The 23,276-nt window shown below is 38.9% G+C and overlaps 1 protein-coding gene across 1 annotated transcript in view; it reads left to right on the plus strand.

Annotated features, from left to right (window-relative positions):
• The window catches only part of LOC142099205 (uncharacterized), a 335,178-nt gene that overhangs the window by 279,617 nt on the left and 32,285 nt on the right, over nucleotides 1-23,276 (plus strand). The window contains exon 4 of the mRNA XM_075182423.1: nucleotides 13,304-13,506. Within this exon, the coding sequence (XP_075038524.1) occupies nucleotides 13,304-13,506 (203 nt within the window). The remainder of the gene's footprint in view (nucleotides 1-13,303; nucleotides 13,507-23,276) is intronic.

The following is a 23,276-nucleotide window of genomic DNA, read 5'->3' on the forward strand; positions in this document are numbered from 1 at the left end:
AAACTGGAAGCCAAGCAAGCTCACACATGCGACAAGGGACCCTGCAAGCCAGTATTGCTTGAGCTGATTATCAGGAACAGGTTATTATGAATGGTTGAAGACTGTGGTATATTCAGAATCTAAATCCACTCCTACTTTACCAAGTAGGCCATGCTACCACCACATGCTGTAGTTTCTTGTATTAAATTACATCACCCTTTTTTATTTCTGGCATTACCAGTAGGGTATCTAATTTAACATTGTTCTAATACCCCCCTGGACCATTTTAGCTCGGTATCAGGATTAGTTTGTTATGGGATATAACCTTGTCATCGAAACCCTCCAAATTCTCACTGACTAGACAGTTATGAGGATTACATGGAAGGTCATATAGTCTTACTGGTTCTCAATGTTTTCAGGGATCAAATGATTAACCCAGAATAATATTGGTAAGAATCCACACCATTTCTCCATTGATTTGGACAGTGACAGGTGACACTCCTGTAACTTCTGATTTGCATAATAGTGAGTGTCTTAATAAATTAAAAATGATAATGGGTTTCTGTTCTGGTGTGCATGTGTACCCCATCAAACTCATGCCCGCAGCCTTACAAGTACACATACAGACATGACAAATTTGTTTGTACCTTTCCACAAAATAAAAACCTACATTTCTCTCTGAAATAACTTTAAACTGACAAAAGTAATTGGCATCCATTATTGTTTATTCCATATTTAATTTGTTGAATTAAAATTGTATTTGAATTTTAATTCAACAAAATATTTAAAATTATAAAAGAAATGAAAATAGCATGGACAAAAATTCTGGGACCGTTAGCATAATATTTTGTTGCACAGCATTTAGCGCCAATCATTTTAATCGAGCGTTTTCTGTGGCTCTCGGTGAGACTTCTGCACCTGTCAACAGGTAGTTTGGCCCACTCTTCCAGAGCAAACTGCTTCCTCAGATTTGATTGCTGCCTTCTCCAGACTGCATGTTTGAGCTCTTTCCATAGATGTTTGATAGGATTCAACTCAGGGCTCATAGAAGTCCACTTCAGAATAGTCCTAAATTTTGTTCTTATCCATTCTTGGGTGCTTTTATCTGTGTGTTTTGGGTCATAATCCTGTTGGAGGACCAATGACCTCTGACTGAGACAGAGCATTCTGACACTGGGCAGTAAGTTTCTGTCCTGAATGTCTTGATAGTCTTGAGATTACATTGTCCCTTACACAGATTCAAAGCTCCCTGTAACAGAAGCAGCCCCAAAACATAACCGAGCCTCCTCCATGTTTTACAGTTGGTGCGGTGTTGTTTTCTTTGAAAGCTTAATTTTTTTGTCTATGGACATAGAGGTTATATGACAAAAAGCTCCAGTTTGGACTCATCTGTCCAAAGGACATTCTCCCAGAAGCATTGTGACTTGTCAAAATGCGTTTTAGCATATTCCAGTCTGGCTTTTTATGGATTCTTTCAAAAGTGGAGTCCTTCTGGATCTTCTTCCATGGAGCCCACTGTCGCTCAAAAAGCATCGGCTGATGCGAACAGACACTGACTTACCTTGACCTTGGAGTTTAGTTTGTATCTTTGTTTAATCTGGGGTCAATTTTCCTCTTGCGCCTGAGTCCAGAGAGGTTGGCTACAGTCCCATAGACTGTAATATTTGCAACTGTAGTCACAGGAACATCAAGCTGGTTGGAAATGGTCTTATAGCCTTTAAAATACCTATCTATAATTCCCTTTGTGATTTCCTCAAACGACTCTTTCCTTTGCTTTCTCTGGTTTAAGTTCAGTGTGGTGTAGACGATGATACCAAACAGCAGAGTGACTATTTTTATCCATTTAAATAGGCTGAATGACTGATTATAAGATTGAAGACATATGTGATGCTAAAGAAAGCAATTAGTTTGAAATATTACTATAATCCAATTATTTATTAAAATGTTCTAAGGGGCACCAACAAATCTGTTCAGTCCATTTTAGAATATCTTTGGAGAATAGCAATAATTTATCTCTTTTCACGGTTGCTTTATTTTATGACATACCAAAGGTATGCAGGTATACATGAGACAATAGCTTTTAATGTCATTACTTTTCAGCAGGAATGAAGCATTGTTTCAATGAGCTGTAAGGGTACCAACAAATTTGGCCATGTCTATACTTAGACGATCCCATGCCCGGTACTACAGCCAGTGGCTATAATGGTAACTTCTCCCTGACTGCATTTGGGAGAAAAATGAAAGTAATTTGCATTCATAGGAAACTTGTCAATGGTAAAGCATGGCTATTACTCAGTGCTTAAGGACCGAAAGTTACCGTTTTTCACAGTTCAGGCTGAATAAAGTTGCACTGAACAGATAGAAAATACATATTAGTAGCATGAATATTATTTTTTTTTACAAAATATACTATTAGTGTTAAAGTACTTTTAAGAATGTTGAACCTATTTTATACCTATAATTTTATTCTGGTTTAACTTTGCATAATACATCCTTTAAAAGTGGTGATTATTTGGGTTACTCTGCAAGCCCAACACCACAGAAATAATCAATCCATATCTTGCACTAGTGAGAGATAATAAACTCAAAACAGCTGTGTGAAAGTTAGATTGATGGATATATATATTAGTTGTACAAAATCAGCAGCTCTGGACACATGGTTGGCCAACAGGGGCAAGTAAGGAGCATTTTGCAAATCTCTATCCAGAATTACCAGAGTAGAGTCTAATCATTCATTCTTTTCAGTTGTGTGGGATCATGCTGGTTCTGTGGGATCAAACTAGCTTTGGGGATGTGGATACCATCTGTTATATTACTGTATTATTAGCAGTAGAGGTTATTTTCTTAACCCTTTTTAACACCCCTCACTATAACCTTAATAGGTGTAGTGTTTAAGTATATAGCCAAAGAAATTTTAGGCTTGGTCTTTCCTCAGCTGGTATGCATTGTGTTGCTTGAATTTTGGCTAGATTGATTGTAGGACTGTACTAGGATGTATTAGTAACACCTTTGATCATGGACTGTCCTCTGTCTAGAGGGCCAGCAGCAGAAATGCCCAAGGTGATAGGTGCCTCTGGATTGTCGAACCAGGTGTGTCTAAAAATCCCTTGGAGTGATGACCCCCAGCGAGATAAGTTTATAATTGCGCTATAGTTTGTTTGCTGTACTTGCGCATCTTTTGCCTGGGCAGAGAATGTTTATAATTCCAGCTGAAGGCTGGGGCCATACTATATGTGTGTGTGTGTGTGTGTGTGTGTGTGTATGTATATATGTGTGGCTGCAGTACGCTGCTTAGTGTGGTCTCATGAGATTATTACATCTTATGTAACTAGACTATGCACACAGACCGCACCTGTACTGACAGGGTAGAGTGGCTGGAACCCTTAATTAGGCCCTGCCCACCACCAACCATGCAGTGAAGATGCTCCTTCTAGATGTGAACATCATTGTCCACATGGGAAACTTTTGGCCTAGGAGGTTTTCTCTTTCTTTGGAGAGAGCCTGAAGACTGCTCCCTTGTATACTTTTTGTGTTTTATGTAGTTTTTATTATACAGATTGGCGAATAAACATACGCACCCCAGGCATTTGGGAAAAAAATGTACAGTAAACTAGAACTCACGACTGTAACTTATTTACACTTAATTTTCCCTATCCTTCCCTAATTGGGATGTCCAAAATCTTACCCTAGTTCATTATTTACCAAATTCATACACATTTGCATTGAATTCAGTTATGCTTTGGTGGAATATGTTCATAATTGACTGGATCTGCTGTTTTTCACTGTATAGCACTGTAAAATTGCACATCACAACATCATATTGTAAAATAGGCACTGTGGTCTGATATCATTTGTAAAACTTTTCCAGAAGCATTCCTGCTTGCAGGCATCCACAACCAGCATCGGACTAGCCCACCAGGATACCCTGGCAATTCCCGGTGGTCCCCACTGTCTGTGGGTTCCCCTGTAACTTCCTCTCTATAGTGCATAGCAGAATAGCGGGGATTGAGTGCCACATGCACCATCGAAGGGGGTAGCCCAGCACTCAGAACGATTCACCAACCTCAGTAGTTGGCAGTATGATCCATAGTCCAGAGAGAGTCTGTTTCCAGTATATATAATTCAGTTAAAAAATAAAATCAAACACTTTATCTATAGTTGCCTGTAATGTATGTGTAATACCTGTCCCTAACTGCTGGCCTTGCACTGCATGGGCTGTTCACAACCTCTCTAGATGCTCCCTACATTCCCTTCAGTGATGCATGCTATCCCGCTCCAGTCTGACACATTCTATAACCCCCTGACATACCTCCTAACATTTCAGTACACGGCATCAGGACAGGGGGCTTGGGCACGTCAGAGGGCTGCCTAGTGCTGTAAAGCACTAGGCTGTCCCTTAGAAATCTCTCTTCCCCTCCAAACAGCAGTGGTGAACAGAAGATACACATGATAGCTCCCAATGTTCCCACAGACATGTCCGCACACAAGACAGTGGGAAAGATCCCTAAAATTGGGACCATCACACTAAAATCAGGGGAGTTGGAAGGTATGCCCTGCATCCTGAATTTAGACAAAATAAAATATACAAATAAAAGTTAAGGCTATGGAAATGATATATAAATGGATACCATCTTTAGCAAAATGTTTTTCAGGGAAATTCTCATTTGAGAAGGTCCTAAGAGATGTCCTGCAATATTGTACATGAGAACTTGAATGAATACCAAACGCAGAAATTTATTGAAAATGCTGTTTTGGGGAAAGGAGGGTTCTTCAAATGTTTTCTCTCTCATTTATATTATATTATGTTGTGAACAGTTAGTACCAATGGTAAATCTGCACAGGATTTTGGTTGCTTGTATAAGGATTTATTTTGTGGCATATAATTTTTTCCTTAAAGTCCAAACACATAGACCATGTTGGTGCGTTTCACAGACATCCATGCATGGAGAGAATACTGCATCAAGCCAACAATACCAATTTTTAATGAAACAGTCCCAGGTTTGGTGTGGGGGGAGGGTTATGGCTTAGGAGTGTTGCCAAGGGGAATTGTCACAATGCTTTTTGCACTTGTTAAAGGACATTTTATACTTCTTAAACAATTGTGTTTAACTTTTTTTTTTTTGAAGGTATGCCGGTCAGCCTTGGCATATGTAAGGACTAGTACAGAACATAATGACTTGTGAAATTATACAATGCATGAGAAATGATATCCTCACAGTAATAGATTAGCTGTAAACGGTTATGTTTTTTAAAACATACCTTAATTTAAATCAGTCCATGTATCTTATTACATAAATGAATAAATGTGGGTTTCGACCATTGGCAGACACTGCAGGCTCTTCATGGACATGATATTAAAGGGAGCTATTATTGGCGTTTAAAAAATAATGACCTTAGGAGGGTGCAAAGCAATAGATGAGCAACAACATAATGAAGAAATCATGCCATTAAACCATTTTCCAGTATAACAGTTTAAAAAGAATACAGCAAAATTTCTGAACAGATGGTTTGCTCTGGCTATTTTGACTGAGCGGTTAATATGATTTTGGATGGTTGTAGTTGTGTTACGATGTTTCACATTGCTCGGAAAGTGTTGGGAGAACTGTATATGAATGGATGTTTTTAGTGTGTGCCATGTATTGGCCCCAAGGCTCTTCTCTCTCTCTCTCTCTCTCTCTCTCTCTCTCTCTCTTTCTCTCTCTCTCTGCATGGCTTTATCAAACAAATAGAGATACTGGCACCATCTGCAAACCTTTTGAAATGCTGCCCATCATTACATTTTCTAGATTTCATCGAAACAGTATTAAACCACTTTGCGGGTAACCTGGCATTGAAAACCATTACAATATTTTTGTCATGCCACATTGAAAACAAATGAACATGCTGCCAGACGTGGTACAACTGGCCAGTCAATGAGGTTAGTAAAAAATATAATGGGAAGAACTCGAGTTGTTAGTAGTCATTGACTCTCATTATGATGTATGTATTAAAGTAAACTGTAGGCTCTAATTGCAGAATAAATAGAAATTGTGTTTTCTTCCAAGCTATTATATTTTGGAAAATTGTTGATGTCCTAATGCATTTCATACTATAGGTGTGTGCGGCTGTGCTCCGACTAGACAAACCCCCTAGCCGCCCAGCCCCTGGGAAAGGCTGTCTTTCGCTTAGCATGAATGTAGCTCTCCTGTCTAATTGAATTCATGTGAGACGGACATTCATTTTTGTGTCATGCATCAAAACAAAAGCCTAGCAAGTTCTGTTGGAAGTTAAACAGCATTCTAGAAAGGCAAGGCAGCACACAGTAATAAAGTAAGTCAATGAGCCATGTTATGCATCCAGCGCTGAGGATTGGGTAGACTTCCATTCATTTGTGTACATTGTTGATGGAAATGATGCAATGCCAAAAGTAATACTCAAACAAAAAAAAAATCAAGGAAATGATTCTCTTCCTAAACCACTATGATTTGTTAAGAAGATATTTTTAATTGTGCTTAATGTTACAGTATTTAAAGCTTTGTCAGACTATGTAGTGCATTTAAAAACTGGAAAATTATACCGACTGGGGACTAATCAAGGTAGATGTTTTTAACTACAACTATGAATGGAATCAATTGGAAAACATTTTTATATGTTATGTACATGGGAAGAAGGCAGAAATGTTGTGGGCTGAGCAAAACTCATAAGATTGCAGCCTATGGTGACACTGTGGCTCGTGCTTTACTGATATCACTTGTTCCTACTTGTGGCATCATTAGCACAGGACACTTTTACCTTATACCAGTAAAAATAAATGCTTTTATATTCCTTGTGGGAAAGCGTGTTATGTTATACTGCCTATTTATTCACAATAGTTACCCCTATCATAGGCAAACCGAGGGCGGAGGGGGGGTACCTACTGCCTGGAAACCCCCCTCCAAGCCTAGGGAACTGTATAATTAAGGTGGCTTGACCCTGCCCCCACTTCACATGGCTCTGCTTGAAAAGGAAGAGCTGCCTAACAGTAGTGCATGCAGCATTGCCTATGTATACTATGGGGATAGGAAGAGTTGGAGAGCAGCCAAGCACTGTCTAAAATTATAGCTATGCCCCCATGCATGCTGGTCACGCCCACTGGCAGCATGGTATGGAAACCCCCCTCTAAAAATCCTGCGTTTGCCCCTGCCTCTCTATCAGGTCTCAGTTGGTCTGGGTGTTTCAGGGGAGAGGGCAGGAGAATGTAGTGACATTATTCACTAAGAGCTTTAAATGTGGTTTATCATAATCTTTCTCCTTCTGAGATAATATTGTCCCTTGTGTTGATCAGGTATTGTTTCCTTTGCTAAAATTTTTGGCTCAGTAGAGCCTGTCCCAATGGGAAGTCAATGGGTGGCATAGTGGTCACATATAACAGGGCCAGCCAGGGCCGTCTTTCCAGCATTATAAGCCCCCGGGCAGAGCAGTGTGTTGGGGCCCTACCTACACAACCACTCACCCACTTATGTACAATTAGTACGTGTACGTTGTTTTCGTCAAGGTAAAGATATGTATTCGCAACACCAAGATCACATGTACAGATAACAGCTGATACTGAGGAGATTAGTCCACCTATACATTTTAATAAAGAGCATTCTGAATAAATCTCCTGGAATAATATACTGAAAAGTAGTAAAGTCTATGGGGCCTCTATGCTTGTGGGGCCCACCGGCAATTGCCCAGCCTGCTCATGCGTTAAGATGGCTCTGGGGCCAGCCAATGTTGCCCATTCCCCAGGGAACCTGATTTGAGTACCCAGGAGGATAAAAAATGAGAAAATCCAGGGACCTAGGAGTCCAAACATGGGGGGAGGTGGGGGACTCTTCATTGACATTTAGAGTTCCCACTGGATTAAAGTACTGGGGGTAGAAACAAGCTTTTCCATGTATCCTGTTGCAGAGGCACAAAAAGTGTCATCTGAAGGGTTAGCTCGCTGGTGTGGCCGCATTATGTGGGGAAAAGCCTGAACTTAGCCACTGCCTTGTCTAGAAATAGGATGCAAGGAGAGGGAGTGAATGTGAGTGTGGTTCCCTATCTGGGCTGAAATACAAAGAGTCCCAACTACCATGATATTATACAAGGGTTTGACTTGGCTGAATAACCTGCAGTGGTCCCTGAGGGTATATTCATGCGGTAGAGCCCTGGGATAGACCTCTCTCCCCTGGGTATCGTCACATTACTGAGATTATTGACTGTATTCTGATGAATAGAGATGATTTAAACCGGCTGCATATTGTTTTTCAAACAATTTTGTGAAATCATTACAGAAATTTGCTGAAATTTCTAAACTTTTTGATACGTTTAAAAAAATCATCATTTGAGAAAGACAAACAGGTTAAACCATGTTCCAAACGGTTAGTACAGTTCTTCTATACTGTCTATACATTTAGCTTTTGCATTACATGCATATCCCTTTTTTTAGGACAGTCAGCCCTTACTAATTACATGTTTGATTTGTACTTCCATTGAAGTCAAAACCTCTGTGTGGATATTTTAAAGCTGACACGTTTAAGCCTACCTTTAAGAAAACTGACAGTTTAATCACAATTGCAGAAATTCACTGATCCCTCGCCTGCCTATATTTGTGTAGTTTAACTCTTTTTCACATTTGCATTTGATATTGTAAGTAGGACAAATTCCCACATATTAGTAAGCTAAAAGATAACTAGAATCAAAATACTTTTATTATATTCTTATTAAACATTAAAACTGTAATGAATTTGTGCATTGTGTTTATTGGTTTTATTCTCCTTTTACGCTCTCCTTTGTTATTACACTGACACCTGTAAGCTTTACAAATTTGAAAAAGACTACCTAAAGTACGAATAAAATTAAGATCTAATAAAAAATTACATTTTTTTTCTTATTTTTTTTAAAATTGCGTTAAATTGAATCGTTCACTAGTGTACAATATATTAAGAACAAGATATTCCTTGATCTGTGTTTTCCTTTAAGAAAGTATGCTTGTTGCTAGTTGTACAAAATTCCCAGGAACATTGCAACATAGTAATTAAAGTTGATGTTATGGAAATAGATTACTTAATTTAGTAAGAACTATCTGTAGAATCATTGTACTATTGCCATGGGGAAATTGTGCATCGTAAGAAAACGTAGAGAACAATAAGCAAAATATAGATACAAGCATAGGCAAAATATAGAATTTAACAGCAATAACATCAAGAAATTAAGCATAATAGTTGAGAAGCAATAGGCAAGACATATCCCCCAACTGTCCCGATTTCGGGTGGACTGTACCAATTTTAGGGCTCTGTCCTGCTGTCCCACCCATGGACATGCTTACCCCGAGGATGGGATCGGTGGGAGGAGCTCCTGCATAGCAGAGCAGCGGTGAATGGGTGCCACGCATCTGTTTCTGGTGCGTGCTGCAGTGTTTGAAGGGGAAGGGAGGTTTCTAAGGTGCCGACTAATGCTTTACAGTGCTAGGCAACCTTCTCTACGGGAGTGGCCATGCCCCCATAGTCACATGACCAGGTCCGCTGTCCCGATGCCGGGAACTCATATCTTGGGAGGTATGGGCAAGGTATAGATCAAACAAAGTATAGTATAGAACGTGATTAAGGTATGATACAAGGACGCACAAGTAGATAAGGTCGGAGTGAACAGGTTTGGTTTTGGTTAGTTAATGTAAATTTTGTCAGGACACTTTCTTAAGAAAGTGGGGCAGAATATTTTGGAAAGTAGGACAGCACGGTGGCTCAGTGGTTAGCATTTCTGCCTCACAGCATTGTGTTCATGAGTTCAATTTCCAACCAGGGCCTTATCTGAGTTTGTATGTTCTCCCCATGTTTGCGTGTGTTTACTCCAGGTGTTCTGGTTTCCTCTCACACTCCATAATGTGCTCCTTACAGTTTTGCAAATTAGCAATTTAATAGTGTCTCTTTGATTAAATTTGTTGTTTTCACTTATTACTGAGATCAAAGTTAATGTCCCTTTTGAAAGTTGCCTATCACTGGCATAGAACATATAGAAAGCCATAACCAAGCATCAAAACCGGTCATAGATCTGTAGCTTGACCCTTTGTCTTCCTGGCTTGTACTATAGGAAAACATGAAATAAGTAAAAATCAAACTGTTTGTAGTGTGAGATTCATCCCAAACACAATTCGCCACGGTTCTATCTCTGGGGACACAACCAAGGAAGCCATACCATGGTGAAACACTTTGGGACAAATCCTACTCTCCAAACAGTTTGATTTTTATTTATTTCTTGTGTATCTGACTATCATGTCTATCTGTATTTGTATTTGACGTACTATATACCATTACAGCTGTCCATATACTTGTCTTTTGTTAACTATAACTATATGTTATCTCTTGGAGTACAAACTATTCCAACCATCACTTTAAATCTACTAATTATGATTTACTATTTCTTTTATTTATTCTAACTACTTATATACCCCTATTTCTCCTACCCAACTCTCCAACTCATATCCAATTCTTGTGAATTTTTTTTATCTCTTAATAGTCTCCTGCACATTCCACACTACAGTATTCTATCCTATCTACTTTACTCACCTTTCTACACATATATTCTCCTATACGACTGCCTCCTTACCAGGGGGAGGCTGGGCTGTGGGGCAGGGGGCATATGCCCTCCCCGGGCCAGTCCCTACTGGGCTACCTAGAACTGGGTCATTGGGCGACCTGCATTTTGTTCCTTTAAAGTTTTCCTAAGAGGCTGCTGAGTCGAGTCTTGCCCCCTGGGCTAATATTTGTCAGCCCCCACCCCCCCTTGTTCCTTACCTTCTCCCACCTCCCAATACCATTGTATTCTGTCGTACATATGCCCACAACCTCCCCCACTCCACACCCCTCCACTCCCTGCCCTGTACCTGCCTTCTGGTATCCTGAACTACTCTCTTCCGTCCTGCCACTCACTCATGCCTATTATCATACCCTCTTCCACCTATACACCCAGCTTTTCTAATGAATTCCACTCATTCTGCTCTCTTATTTCTCTTATTTCAGCATATTTTACTACAATTATTTGCACCAGCCCTTTTAACTTTATTTGTGCTTATTCCATTACTTATGTTACTGCCTCTTTTTCTCCCTAGCTCACCATGTCAGGAACTGTCTACTTCAACTCAGCCCCCTCATCAGTCTTCTTCGGACCACAACCACATCAAGTGTGGCTCTGATTAGTTCTACTGTTCACAACTCTCTGTGGCCGTTATAAGATGATCACCAAAATAATTTTCTCTGTTGTGTATTACAGAACCGGCAGAGGCCGGCCTTTAGTGGCTCCTCAGATCACCAGCTCGGTAGAGGAGCCACCTTAGGAAAAATCCTTCCTGAGTGCTAGTGCAGCTGTGATGTCAAATGATAATTGCCTGGTGCAATTGCTGTCATTCTTCACACTATGCAAAAAATCTTGCATTAATCTGTCATCGCGTAAATATCAGGAAAGCTTCTCTCAAGAGCTATCATGTACCCTTAATATTTGATTTAATTTTGTATTTTTACAATAAAATCTATTAAATGTGATGATTTAAAGTACAACTTAGTTGCATATAGAACTGTAGATTTGTGATCAAGGCTCTCATATATCTATATCTGTTTTTAAAACCCAGGCTCATTCTTTTTTACTATGTTTATTCTGTGTTGTAAAGTGCTGTGCTGTGTGCTGTCACTATCTATCTAAATAAATGTTACTAATAAGAATTATGGTCATACCCAGTGTGGAATGTTGGATTTTGCAGACCTATGTGTTCCTACAGTGGGCCACATATGTTATGTATAGTTGTGCCTGTTTAGAAGTGTTTGTGGAAATTGTATTTGACCATTGGCAGCCATGGACAAAGTCTGAACAATACATAATAATATAATATACTGTATACATACAGCATGTAGTATCTCAGATGTTATAACAGTCCAGTGCCTGCACTGGATGTTACTGATAGTTCAGACTTTTTCTCCTGGAATATTAATTTCAGGGAGTCCTCCCAGACTTATGGGTGAGCAGCGAACCTCCCCGAATCCGCTCTACTAATGAACCAGGGTGGGCAGGGGCTTGATGACAGTTAACAGCAAATTGTGTCTTTGTGACACTGCCCCCACTGCACCATTAGTTACCAGAGCTGTAGAAATACACATGCAATCAATTGTGATATCAACTGCTGCAGAACATATATTTTGCTGTAATAATCACTAGTCAGCATACTTACCAACTTTCTGAAGTTGGCCTCCGGGAGCCTGCTGAGGGAGGTGGGCGTGATAGGGGTTGGGGCTCCAAAATTTGCGTAATTTTGGACCCGCCCCTGTGACATAATGACACAAACGCGTCATTTTACAACAGAGGGCGGGGCCAAACGCTGCGATTCCCAGTGAATCGTGGCGTTTTGGACCTAATTCTGCCCACTTCACTACGAAGTGTGGGCAGATGCGGGAGATTGCCACACTCTCCCGGGAGTCCGTGAGACTCACTCGAAATGCAGGAGTCTCCTGGACATTCCAGCAAGTATGCTAGTCAGTCTGTACACCCTTTCTGATCATTGAAGTCACAATATCCAAGTTACTTTTATTGACTGTCAGTTATGCTGGTGTTAGACAGGCGCTTTTAATGCTCTCATCTTTCCAGATAGAAAGAGCAAGCACAAATAGAGATGAATTGCTCCCATGCTGACACAATAAACTGAAGGCTCCTGCCCTGTCACAAGGCAGTGTCTGCACTGATTGGAGGTGGGGTTGGGGGGTCTTCAATGTGTCAGCACAGGAGCGATTGTGTTCTAACTGTATTGCTTTTCCAGAATCCATCTGGACCAACCTCACTCTCAGGCTCCCAGTGACTTGTTTCTGTCTGCTGCTCTAAACAATTGTAAAGTGATTGACAGGATGTCCTGTAATCAAAACTGCAACACTAATCACAGATTCACAGCAAATCGGTATGAATCTTCATTTCAGTGATAGAACTTTAAAAGTTACAAATTTCAACTTTCTTCACAAATATTGAGATAAAAGTAGAAGTGTACGAAACCCTTGAAATTCTGTTTGGGGAGATTCGGCTGAATATTAAGTAAGAAAATTAACTAATAATCATTAGGAATTCTGCAGACTATTTAGAAAACACTACAGCAGCATTCAGTTCTGCAAAGAAACAAAATGGAAAGAAAAAACATCCTCTCCTTAGATGTCAGTACTAGTCTCTAATGTAAAGGAACATTATTCATTAGGTACCTGCATGAATGGTAGAATCAAATTATTTACTCCCTTTTCTTTCTTTGTAAACTGCATGTTTATGAAAAGGTCCTCAAGACTAATTTACATGCTGTTTCTTTCTTCTCTTCTAGTATCAACTTCAGGAAGGATCGGTATTTAAAATATTGCTACATCAATGGAAAAGTCTACTGGTCTTTGTTTTAATGACGGCAGCGATCATCACTATTCCTTTCTCTGTCCATTATTTGGAAACACTGCCGCATCCACAACCTAACCTGTTATTTAGACTTGCGGCAGTATGTGCAGGCGTCATTGCAGAGATCATCCTACTCAAGTAAGTGAACTATGAACAATGGTGAGAATTAGCCAACAGAAACAAGTTATTCATTATAGCAGTTTCCAAACAAAGATTTATTATCTGATAATATAGAGGTACAAAGATTTGTTATCTGTGGACAAAAAAATTTTTTTGTCTCTATTGTAACAAACTTACAGTTCAAAACTAATACTTGTACTCTAGGGCTAGCAATATTAATAATTATGTTTGAATAGCATTTTTTATATAATGCCACAAATGAACCAGAATTATGGGCCTATCTACTGCATTTTCTGACTGTTAATTATCGTTTCTTATTTCAGAAATAAGAAATTATTTCTCTGTATAATTTATGATATTAGTTCAGCCGGGACAGTGCCTTCGTTAAATGGCAGTCCCAGCAAACAAGTGCCCGTCCAGGTGCCCAATATAGGGAGATCTTTCATAGCAGCGAAAAACTTTATTATCTACTCCGGTCTTGGCACTGCACCATTTTTAACACTGAACTCTTTCTTACAGGATACTTTTAACACCAAGTTCTTTTTTTGGAAACAGGAAGTTTCTTTGCCTGTGCTGTGCATTTGTAAATATGGAACAGAGTAATTTAATTTTTCAACACATGAATTTTAGAACACCAAGATTTTACAGTCTGAATAATTGTGTGAAATTAACCCTTAGGGCTAAATTTACTAAGCTGCAGGTTTGAAAAAGTGGGGATGTTGCCTATAGCAACCAATCAGACTCTAGCTGTCATTTATTTAGTACCTTCTACAAAATGACAGCTAGAATCTGATTGGTTGCTATAGGCAACATCCCCACTTTTTCAAACCCGCAGCTTAGTAAATCTAGCCCTTAGAGTTTAACCCACAGTGCACAGTGACTAAGCTATAACACACTGGCAACTGATTTTGTATTGACTTAGTCCTGCATTAAATAAAACAATGGAAAAGTTACTGTAAAGTGATTGCATGGCATTAAGCTGCACATGTCTTAGCACGTTAAGCATGTTTGTGCCATTAAGCAGAGTAAATGTTCTGTATTTTCCTCCTCATTCTTCGTTGATTTTACGCAGGAAAAAGGCAAATGTTGTAGAATTTTTTTTTTCTCCTTCTTCTTTCATTATGAGGAAGAAATTAAACATCCCTCCAAGTTAGTACTTAAAATATCAAAGACATTGTTAAATGCCTTTGAGTCACTATACAAGTAATTCACTTGTGCAAAGCAGCTACATGGTAAATGAAACCGTACGGGGGAGGTTTCCAAAGCTGAATAAACACAAAATTAATTAGTCTGAAACTTCCTGATGGATCTATTTAATGAAAGCCTGTTATTGTGTCAAGCACTCAACACCATGAATTTGTTTTATTGTCTTCTGTGTTGCTTTTTTTATTGAACCAACATGAAGGTTGCACATAAATGTTATTGTGCAAAAACTTTCAAACCATCTCAGTATATGTCAAGTCCAGAGAGTCATTTCTTTACAGGCTTTGCATGTCTCGAGTTGGTTTGAAAAAGTCTCCTGCAATTGGAGCAGTCACTCTAGAGCCAAGGCTTCTGGCTAGTGCCCTGTCCACAAGCACACCACAGCTAATGTACCCTAAAGGAATTGACCTTGAGCTGAGAGGTCTCTGTTATTATTTAACGCTGAGCAGTTGGATATATATTTATGGGAGATGTCCTCATTGAGATATTTACAATTTAATTGGTATGATACTTTGTTTAGCATGTGGTTAAGCAAATTGCTATTGTCGTATAAAGCTTTCTTTGTTTAATGCAGCTGACATGCAAATCATTGGCTCCGGTAAACAGTGTTCATATATTATCTTCAATATTAATATATTTTTTTCCTAAGTACTAGTGGCTTGATTTGTTCGGAAGGAACTGTATCAGAATTACAAATTTGACTTTGCATGTTTTTGCCTTTTCATTTTGTATTATTGGTGAGGCAAATCTTTTCTATTCCCACATGCCATTTAAATTATGAAACATTAAAAAGGAAACATTTGTCACATTTGGAGAAGAATTCAGTCCTGTGTTAAAGGCAGATGGTTCACCATACAGTACAATAGTAGAATGATTAGGCTCTCAGTCACTGTAGCCAATGTTTTTATAATTTCATCAGTTATCAATTTTCATTTTAACTCAAGCTAAACCCCTTCTAGCGAGATTTGTAAAACTATTGCGAGATATGGAACCATAAGCAAATGCTGATTTGCTGTTTTTATGGAGATGTCCTTTCCACAGTTATTTTTTAATGGAAGTCCCCGCCCACTAGAACTATTGTTGCCTTTCTGACAAAGGTTCTGTGCATGGAACCCCATCAGCTCTATAGCAAAATTTTGTGGGAAAGGGCGGTGATATGTGTCCATCCCCTCCATAGGCTCCTTTGTGCATTCACGGGAGTCGGTACATGTGCACTGTCGACCCCTTACGGCATTCCTTCTGAAATTAAAATGCCAAACAGGGCGTCACTGCGAATGTGATGACCCTTTTCCATGGTTAGAAAATTTGAGTGGGTGGCACTGTAGCAGGTGGACTGGCATGGACTATAGTTCTGCCAAGATCTTCAGTAAATACTAATTTCCCTGGAAATTGTACATGTTGTAATCTCCATATATAACAGGCTGGAAAATTTCCAATCTGACCAGGAATCAGTTAGGGTGTCAAGTGATGTTGTCCGTTCAAGCTGTGACATCCATATTTCCTAATCAGGCTAAATATTGGGGCACTACTAGTTGGAGGAGGGGAACAATCATTTAAGTAATTCTGAATGGACAATTCCTTTACTAGAGGACTCAACATGTTATATGACACCCACATTTATCTGTCTTTTACCACTAGTTTTAGCGGCTGGGCTGAAGGGACATGTAGTTTCTTAGCTGCTCTTTGACAGGAAGTGTCTAAGGACCCTAGGGGCTGGCCAGGGATATGTTTTAAGAATACAAACTAGAGGTTTGGTGCGGGAACATGTACTTTGCAAATGTCCTCCTACTTTATAACCAACCCTTTCATTAAAAAAAACTCTTCAGGATTTTCAAAAAGTATTGCTCAGTTTAGTCTCATGTGTATCTTAAATAAGGAGAGTGAGGGGACGTCGAGACTGGCTTTTCATGTGGCACTATTTGAAACTTTGTTTTATATCGGGCAAAGTGAGTCTAGAAATGTGCTGCTCCCCCACTGTGTATCTGGAAGATGTAAATGTATCTCATTAAGGACAGGACCACTCTCCACCAGCCCAGAGCTTGTACAAATCTTGTAAGATCGGAATTTTGCTGAGTGCCCCTCTGCTCAGCCACTAACACCCCTAAAAATGAACCCTCGCCATCTCTTTATCTCGTTTCAATAATCTTGCTCAGCAAAATTTTACTATCAAGAAAAGCACCATTTTCCCGACTCCACATACACAGCCATCTTGCTTGGTAAACCTATGCACTTCTGCAGACATCTAGGTGCACTTGTACAAAGAGGATGTTGCACTGTTCTTTTGTGCTTTGTAATTGAGGCCACATATTTATTTATTTTTACTCTTCTACACATTTTAAACCTAGATTTTCTTTCAGTGCTGCAAAAATATACTTATTGCCCATAGAGTCTACCCACTTTAATGCTTCACATTACGGGCCTGAGTCATTAAGGCAAAAAAGGAGTAAATGTTCTCTGGGACAAACCATGCGACAATGCAAGGGGTGCAAATTAGTTTATTATTTAGCACATAAGTTAAATGCTGGCTGTTTTTTCATGTACCACACAAATACTTGATAGCTTTATTATTACACTGAAATTTAAACTTGATTTTGGACATGCCCTACACCAACTATAAATCTGTACCCATATTTTAAATTTACCTTCCCTCCAATGCAACATGGTTTTGCAAATGTTACTCTTTTTTTATGCATTGCTCTCCTTAATGACTCAGGCCCTACATCTTTTACAGCCAAACCACACATGTCAAATATATACTGTAATATCGTAGTGTGTGCCATGCTTCATTTAGGTGTAATTACATGATAATTAAAAATCCTGTTGGAACACTCAGCACTGTACCAGGTGGATTTTGCCGTGTGTACTACATATATCCTTTTTACTCTAACATGTTTAATTTTTTTTTTGCCACTATTTAACACACTGTTTTTTTACAGTGCAGCATGCAACACTGAATTAACCCCTTAGGAACGCCAATCATAATGTAAATAAAGATTAATTCAAGTCGGCAAGTCCTATTTTCATTAGCGCCCCATATAAAATGATCTTTTTTATTGTTCCTATTTACAGACAAAAACTGCCACCTTTGTTCACGATAATCACATATACAATGAATGTATTGTGCATGTAATATACAGTCCAGAGGACTTGCCTGTATTTGAGTACCAGAGTTGACACAAAGCAACAGCGACAAGTCTGTCTTGTTAGTTCAAATACATTCAGCGTAAAATGTTCATCAGTTCAAAAGGTGGCAAACTAATAGAGAAACCAAACAGCCCTACTTAATTTAATGAGTTTTACATGCAATCAAGTCTTAATAAGAAGTCACGCAGTTAAATCTTTAATGTTATATTTAAAGTAAACCTATTTACCATCTGCTCTTTTGTAATATGTATATTTATGTTCATGCTGTTTTTCCCCATAACTTAAAGGTATAGCTTGGTAGCTAAAGAAAACATTATACATGTTTAAAATAAAGTGTATTTAAAATATGCTACACACTTAATGAAGTGGTACTGAAATTTTAATAACCTTCAATTTTCTCTAATGTCTAACCATATTTACATGTAGAGAACTGAAACTCAAAATAGCCTATACTATATAATGACCATGTGCGCTCAGTACTACTTCTCAGCATGCTATTTATTTAATTTCAATTAATCCCACAACATTAATTGTTCCGCTCTCCATTCTGTATTCGCCATTTACTTCCCCCTCGTTTGCAACAGGTTAGACTTAGAAACAGAAAGTAATGACCATGCAAAGTCCTCATCTGGAACAAGAGGCCCATGGAATATGTGACACTTTTATCAGCTTGTTCCGACTTCCGTTTTCAATAAAAGCACAAATTGGAAATAAAGCCTGGGGTCTGCTTAATCATTAGTGAATTAAGAATCTGTTTTTAATATCCCCCTAACTTGTAAATAATGTATTAATTGAGTAGCTTGAATGCTGGAAAGTCTGCTAAATGTGTAATGAAAGTAGTTTGCTATTATTGGAGGATGCATACCAAATGCAGCAAATTCAATAAGCCAGTTGTTGTTTGTGGAAATGGCGTTATAATTAGCAGACACCTGCAGCTGTTTTCTAAGCTGAACAACAGGCCTGAAATGTGTACAAAGTGGATCTGGTGTCACAATGTGATGAACAGGTTTAATTTTTTTTCCTTTACCTTTTTAAAAATTAAACAAAATGTCTTATAAGTGTTGAAAAACAGACCTGTGTTCTCTTTACCCTCTACAGCTAAATTCTAGACTAAGTTTCTGGTTTGCAAGATTCCCTTTTTAATTTATAAGCTTTTATTTACAGATTATGTATGGACCTTTTATTTACACAGTGGAGGCAGCCATATTGTGGCCTCAAACAATGTTCAACCTTTAAATTCACTAGAACCCGGTGACTTCAATTTAAGCCCATTGCACCATATGCTATGCTGATATTACTAGTACTTATAGAGTTCATAGGCTGAATATATTGGTTCAGAGCAAAATAGCCGCCTTCTCTTGTGTAGATGATGGGGCCACTTAAGGATGCTGAATATGTCAAAATGAGGTCAAATGAGAAAAATCATCTAATTAAGGAAATACTGGAACATTATTATTATTATTATTATTATTATAATCTTTAACATACACCATAATGGACTAAAATGTGTTTACGTTTTCACCAATGACACAAATGTTACATTCAGCACCTTTTCTAGGCCGCATTGGCCTTCCATGGGGCAGCACGGTGGCTAAGTGGTTAGCACTTCTGCCTCCCAGCACTGGGGTCATGAGTTCAATTCCCGACCATGGTCTTATCTGTGTGGAAGTTTGTATGTTCTCCCTGTGTTTGCATGGGTTTCCTCCGGGTGCTCCGGTTTCCTCCCACACTCCAAAAACATACTGGTAGGTTAATTGGCTGCTATCAAAATTGACCCTAGTCTCTCTCTCTCTCTCTGTCTGTGTGTGTGTGTGTTAGGGAATTTAGACTGTAAGCTCCAATGGGGCAGGGACTGATGTGAGTGAGTTCTCTGTACAGCGCTGTGGAATCAGTGGCGCTATATAAATAAATGGTGATGATGATGCCCTATGCCCTAATGTAGTTCTACTACAAGCTTTGTTCTACTAGGACTTTCACTTTCATCTATACAAGTCTGTGTAAAGTGGTTTCTAAAAGTGGTTTCTGTCAGGGAGTAGAGAAAGGATAATGACAAACGGTATTTTGTAATGGCCAAAATGAGACCTCTATTAGAACAGAATATTTTGCAGTAAATATAATCTATACCTATGGTGTACAAAACTGCATACATTTGCATTACTTACCTGATTACCTGTAGACCTCACAGTTCATCTTTCTACCCTCATTGTAGATTACACTAGCTATATATAACAAGATAAATATTGGGCAGCACGGTGGCTAAGTGGTTATCACTTCTGCCTCACAGCACTGGGGGTCATGTGTTCAATTTCCAACCATTACCTTATCTGTGTGGAGTTTGTATGTTCTCCCCGTGTTTGCGTGGGTTTCTTCTGGGTGCTCCGGTTTCCTCCCACACTCCAAAAACATACTAGTAGGTTAATTGGCTGCTTTCAAATTGAAACTAGTCTCTGTCTCTCTCTCTGTGTCATCTGTGTGTGTGTGTATGTTAGGAAATTTAGACTGTAAGCTCCAATGAGGCAGGGACTGATGTGAGTGAGTTCTCTGTACAGCGCTGTGGAATCAGTGGCACTATATAAATAAATGGTGATGATGATGATGCACTATGCCCTAATGTAGTTATACTACAAGCATTGTTCTACTAGGACTTTCACTTTAAGCTATACAAGTCTGTGCAAAGTGGTTTCTAAATGATTGGTCTGTCAGGTAGAAGAGAAAAGATAATGACAAACGGTATTTTGTAATGACCAAAATGAGAACAGAACATTTTGCAGTAAATGTAATCTATACCTATGGTGTACAAAACTGCATACTTTTGCATTACTGACCTGATTACCTGTAGACCTTACAGTTTATCTTTCTGCCCTCATTGTAGTTTACACTAGCTATATATATATAACAAGATAAATATGTGGTATATCTGGAGTTGGGTTATATTTTACCAATAACTTTTGATGAATAGGGGACTATTGCAGAAGTGCATTTGACAGAGAATGGACATTCCTCCTATATCCCATCATGAATTCCAATCTATAAACTGGCCTATCTTCCTAAACACCATTAACTTGCTATATTTGATGACAGAACTGTTGGTAGTGACTAATTGATTGATTATACAGTACATTCAATCTGATGTGGTTGGTATTTAGAGCTCTGCTCAAGTTCTTTTCAAAGTCTAAAAAGGTTTCTCAAAGCCCATAGTTTCTTTTTTATGAACTAACCTAATAGTAAAGTTCACCAGGATCCATTAAAATCAAAGAGTTTACTTCTGGCGCTGCAAGTTGTTTATAGAAAATGACTTAGTCTTTGATCTGTTCTTCACACATATTACCTAACATGAGCATTCTGCCTCCAGACATTCATATTTAGTTAAAATTTGATATAAACATTTTATTAAGCTGATAGAAATTGCAAGTTTTGTTTGTGCTTAGGTTTGCTTAGTTTTTGTTTTTTTTAAGACATCCTATGAAGCCTGTCTAATCATTATATACTTTGCATTTAAATTGCATTTTCCCAAATCAATTAAAGGGTTTGTCAACCTTAGAGATAATTTTACCCAAGTCATCATTCCCAGTTTAGCAGATCTCTGTGGTAATCGGCTCCTACAGAACATTAGTCTCTGTGAATTGGCAAATGCAGCTAGAGAGGAAAACGTTCTACACTTCCACCCAAGTTAGAGACCATCTAGGATGAAGGGGTGCACCTGGTTAAAGACTATCTAAATGGCTATTCCTCAATGATATCTAACGTAGATTTGGGCAAAATGACTCAAAGGCCAGAGAGAGAGATTGCAGGGCCTTCGCTGCCTATGTAGCATACGTGATTGATTAGTAATGTCTGTGTGAACACTTCATGATGATGCTCCAATCAGATAATGTGATCTCATGTGATCTCATGGAAAGGATTATGCCGGTTTAATGGACACTTGTGAGGCCCTGATCATATTGCCCACAATTGTCCTAAATAAGACAAATGCTCCTTGCAGCTCTAGGCCACCATGCACCCTCCTGACATCCATCTGCTAGTGATGGGTAGAAGAGAGGACTGTATAAAACCCTCTCAAGGTAGCCATCTTCTTATAAAGGTTTCCACCGATCAGCAATTAATTAGTTAAAGTCTCACTGGACATTATATAAGCCGTGGAAATTGGAGCCACACACTGAGACTATATATTTTTTTCTTATAATCAGTTTTTTAAGGTCCTTCATAGTGATTCTGTTACTTTGTTTGTGTTTAGACAGGAGTGGTATCAAGACACCTGTAGGCACGTTTGTGCTGTGGCAGTTTTGGTTTTACCCAGACTACTGATGGAATTTTCATTGCAGACTACTTTTATAGTCATGTTCTGCCTCCCCTGTGTGGTCTCTCTGGGCACTGAAGTGTTATCCGGATTGCTGGTGCGTCTTCTCATGAATTAGTATTAATATAGTTCAGAGCCGTAACTTAGAATTCTAGCGCCTGGGTCGAGAAAGACAAATTCCGCCCCCCTAGCCCTCAATTTTAGCCAAATGAACCTAAAACATTCCTAAATTGCGCCCCCCTTCAGCATTGCGCCCTGGGCGGTCACCCTTATCGCACAGCCCTAGTTATGGCCCTGATATAGTTGCAGAGTCTTTTTGGTACATTCCAAAACTGTAGCACACTGCTGCTGGTATAGGCTGGCTCGCTTTATGTATTTGCAATGAGTAATGTTCAGGTGGTTGGAATATCCCAGGACAGCTCTGATTCTGGAAAAATCCCAAAAAATATTAGGTTGGCGGAAAGAAGAGCAGTGCAAAAAATGACAGTATAATATTTCACAGCATGGTATATAATCCGGAAACCACCCAAATGGCTTTCTCAGACATGAAAATGTATTTGCCTATGTCGGATTATAGCTTCTCCGTAGATGAGCATTAACAGTTATGTTAATCAGAAATGGACAGAAGAATAGGTGTTTTTTCTATATGCTTATCCTTCAAAGGAGAGAAAACAATTTGCCTTTTAGTATTGGGTCACATAAGCAAAGTCCTATAGCCAGAAGGCGAAAAACCATCCATGACCTATCTCTAATATTGTATTATAACAATGTTAAGTTTCACTCCAAGTATCACTGAGACTTCTAGGGCTAGATTTACTAAGCTGCGGGTTTGAAAAAGTGGGGATGTTGCCTATAGCAACCAATCAGATTCTAGCTTTCATTTATTTAGTGCTTTCTACAAAATGACAGCTAGAATCTGATTGGTTGCTATAGGCAACATCCCCACTTTTTCAAACCCGCAGCTTAGTAAATCTAGCCCCTAGACTCTGTACATAGGAAATTTAACAACTGGTCTACATAAATGTAGGCATAGGATCATAATACTATATACTCAAAACTTTACCTTTGCTTATAACCGCTCATCAACGCAACATAATATATGAAAACATTTCAAAGTACTTTAAAAGCTTTCATATGTTTTCAA

Source organism: Mixophyes fleayi, chromosome 8 (assembly GCF_038048845.1).
Source record: "Mixophyes fleayi isolate aMixFle1 chromosome 8, aMixFle1.hap1, whole genome shotgun sequence".
Taxonomy (NCBI): domain Eukaryota; kingdom Metazoa; phylum Chordata; class Amphibia; order Anura; family Limnodynastidae; genus Mixophyes; species Mixophyes fleayi.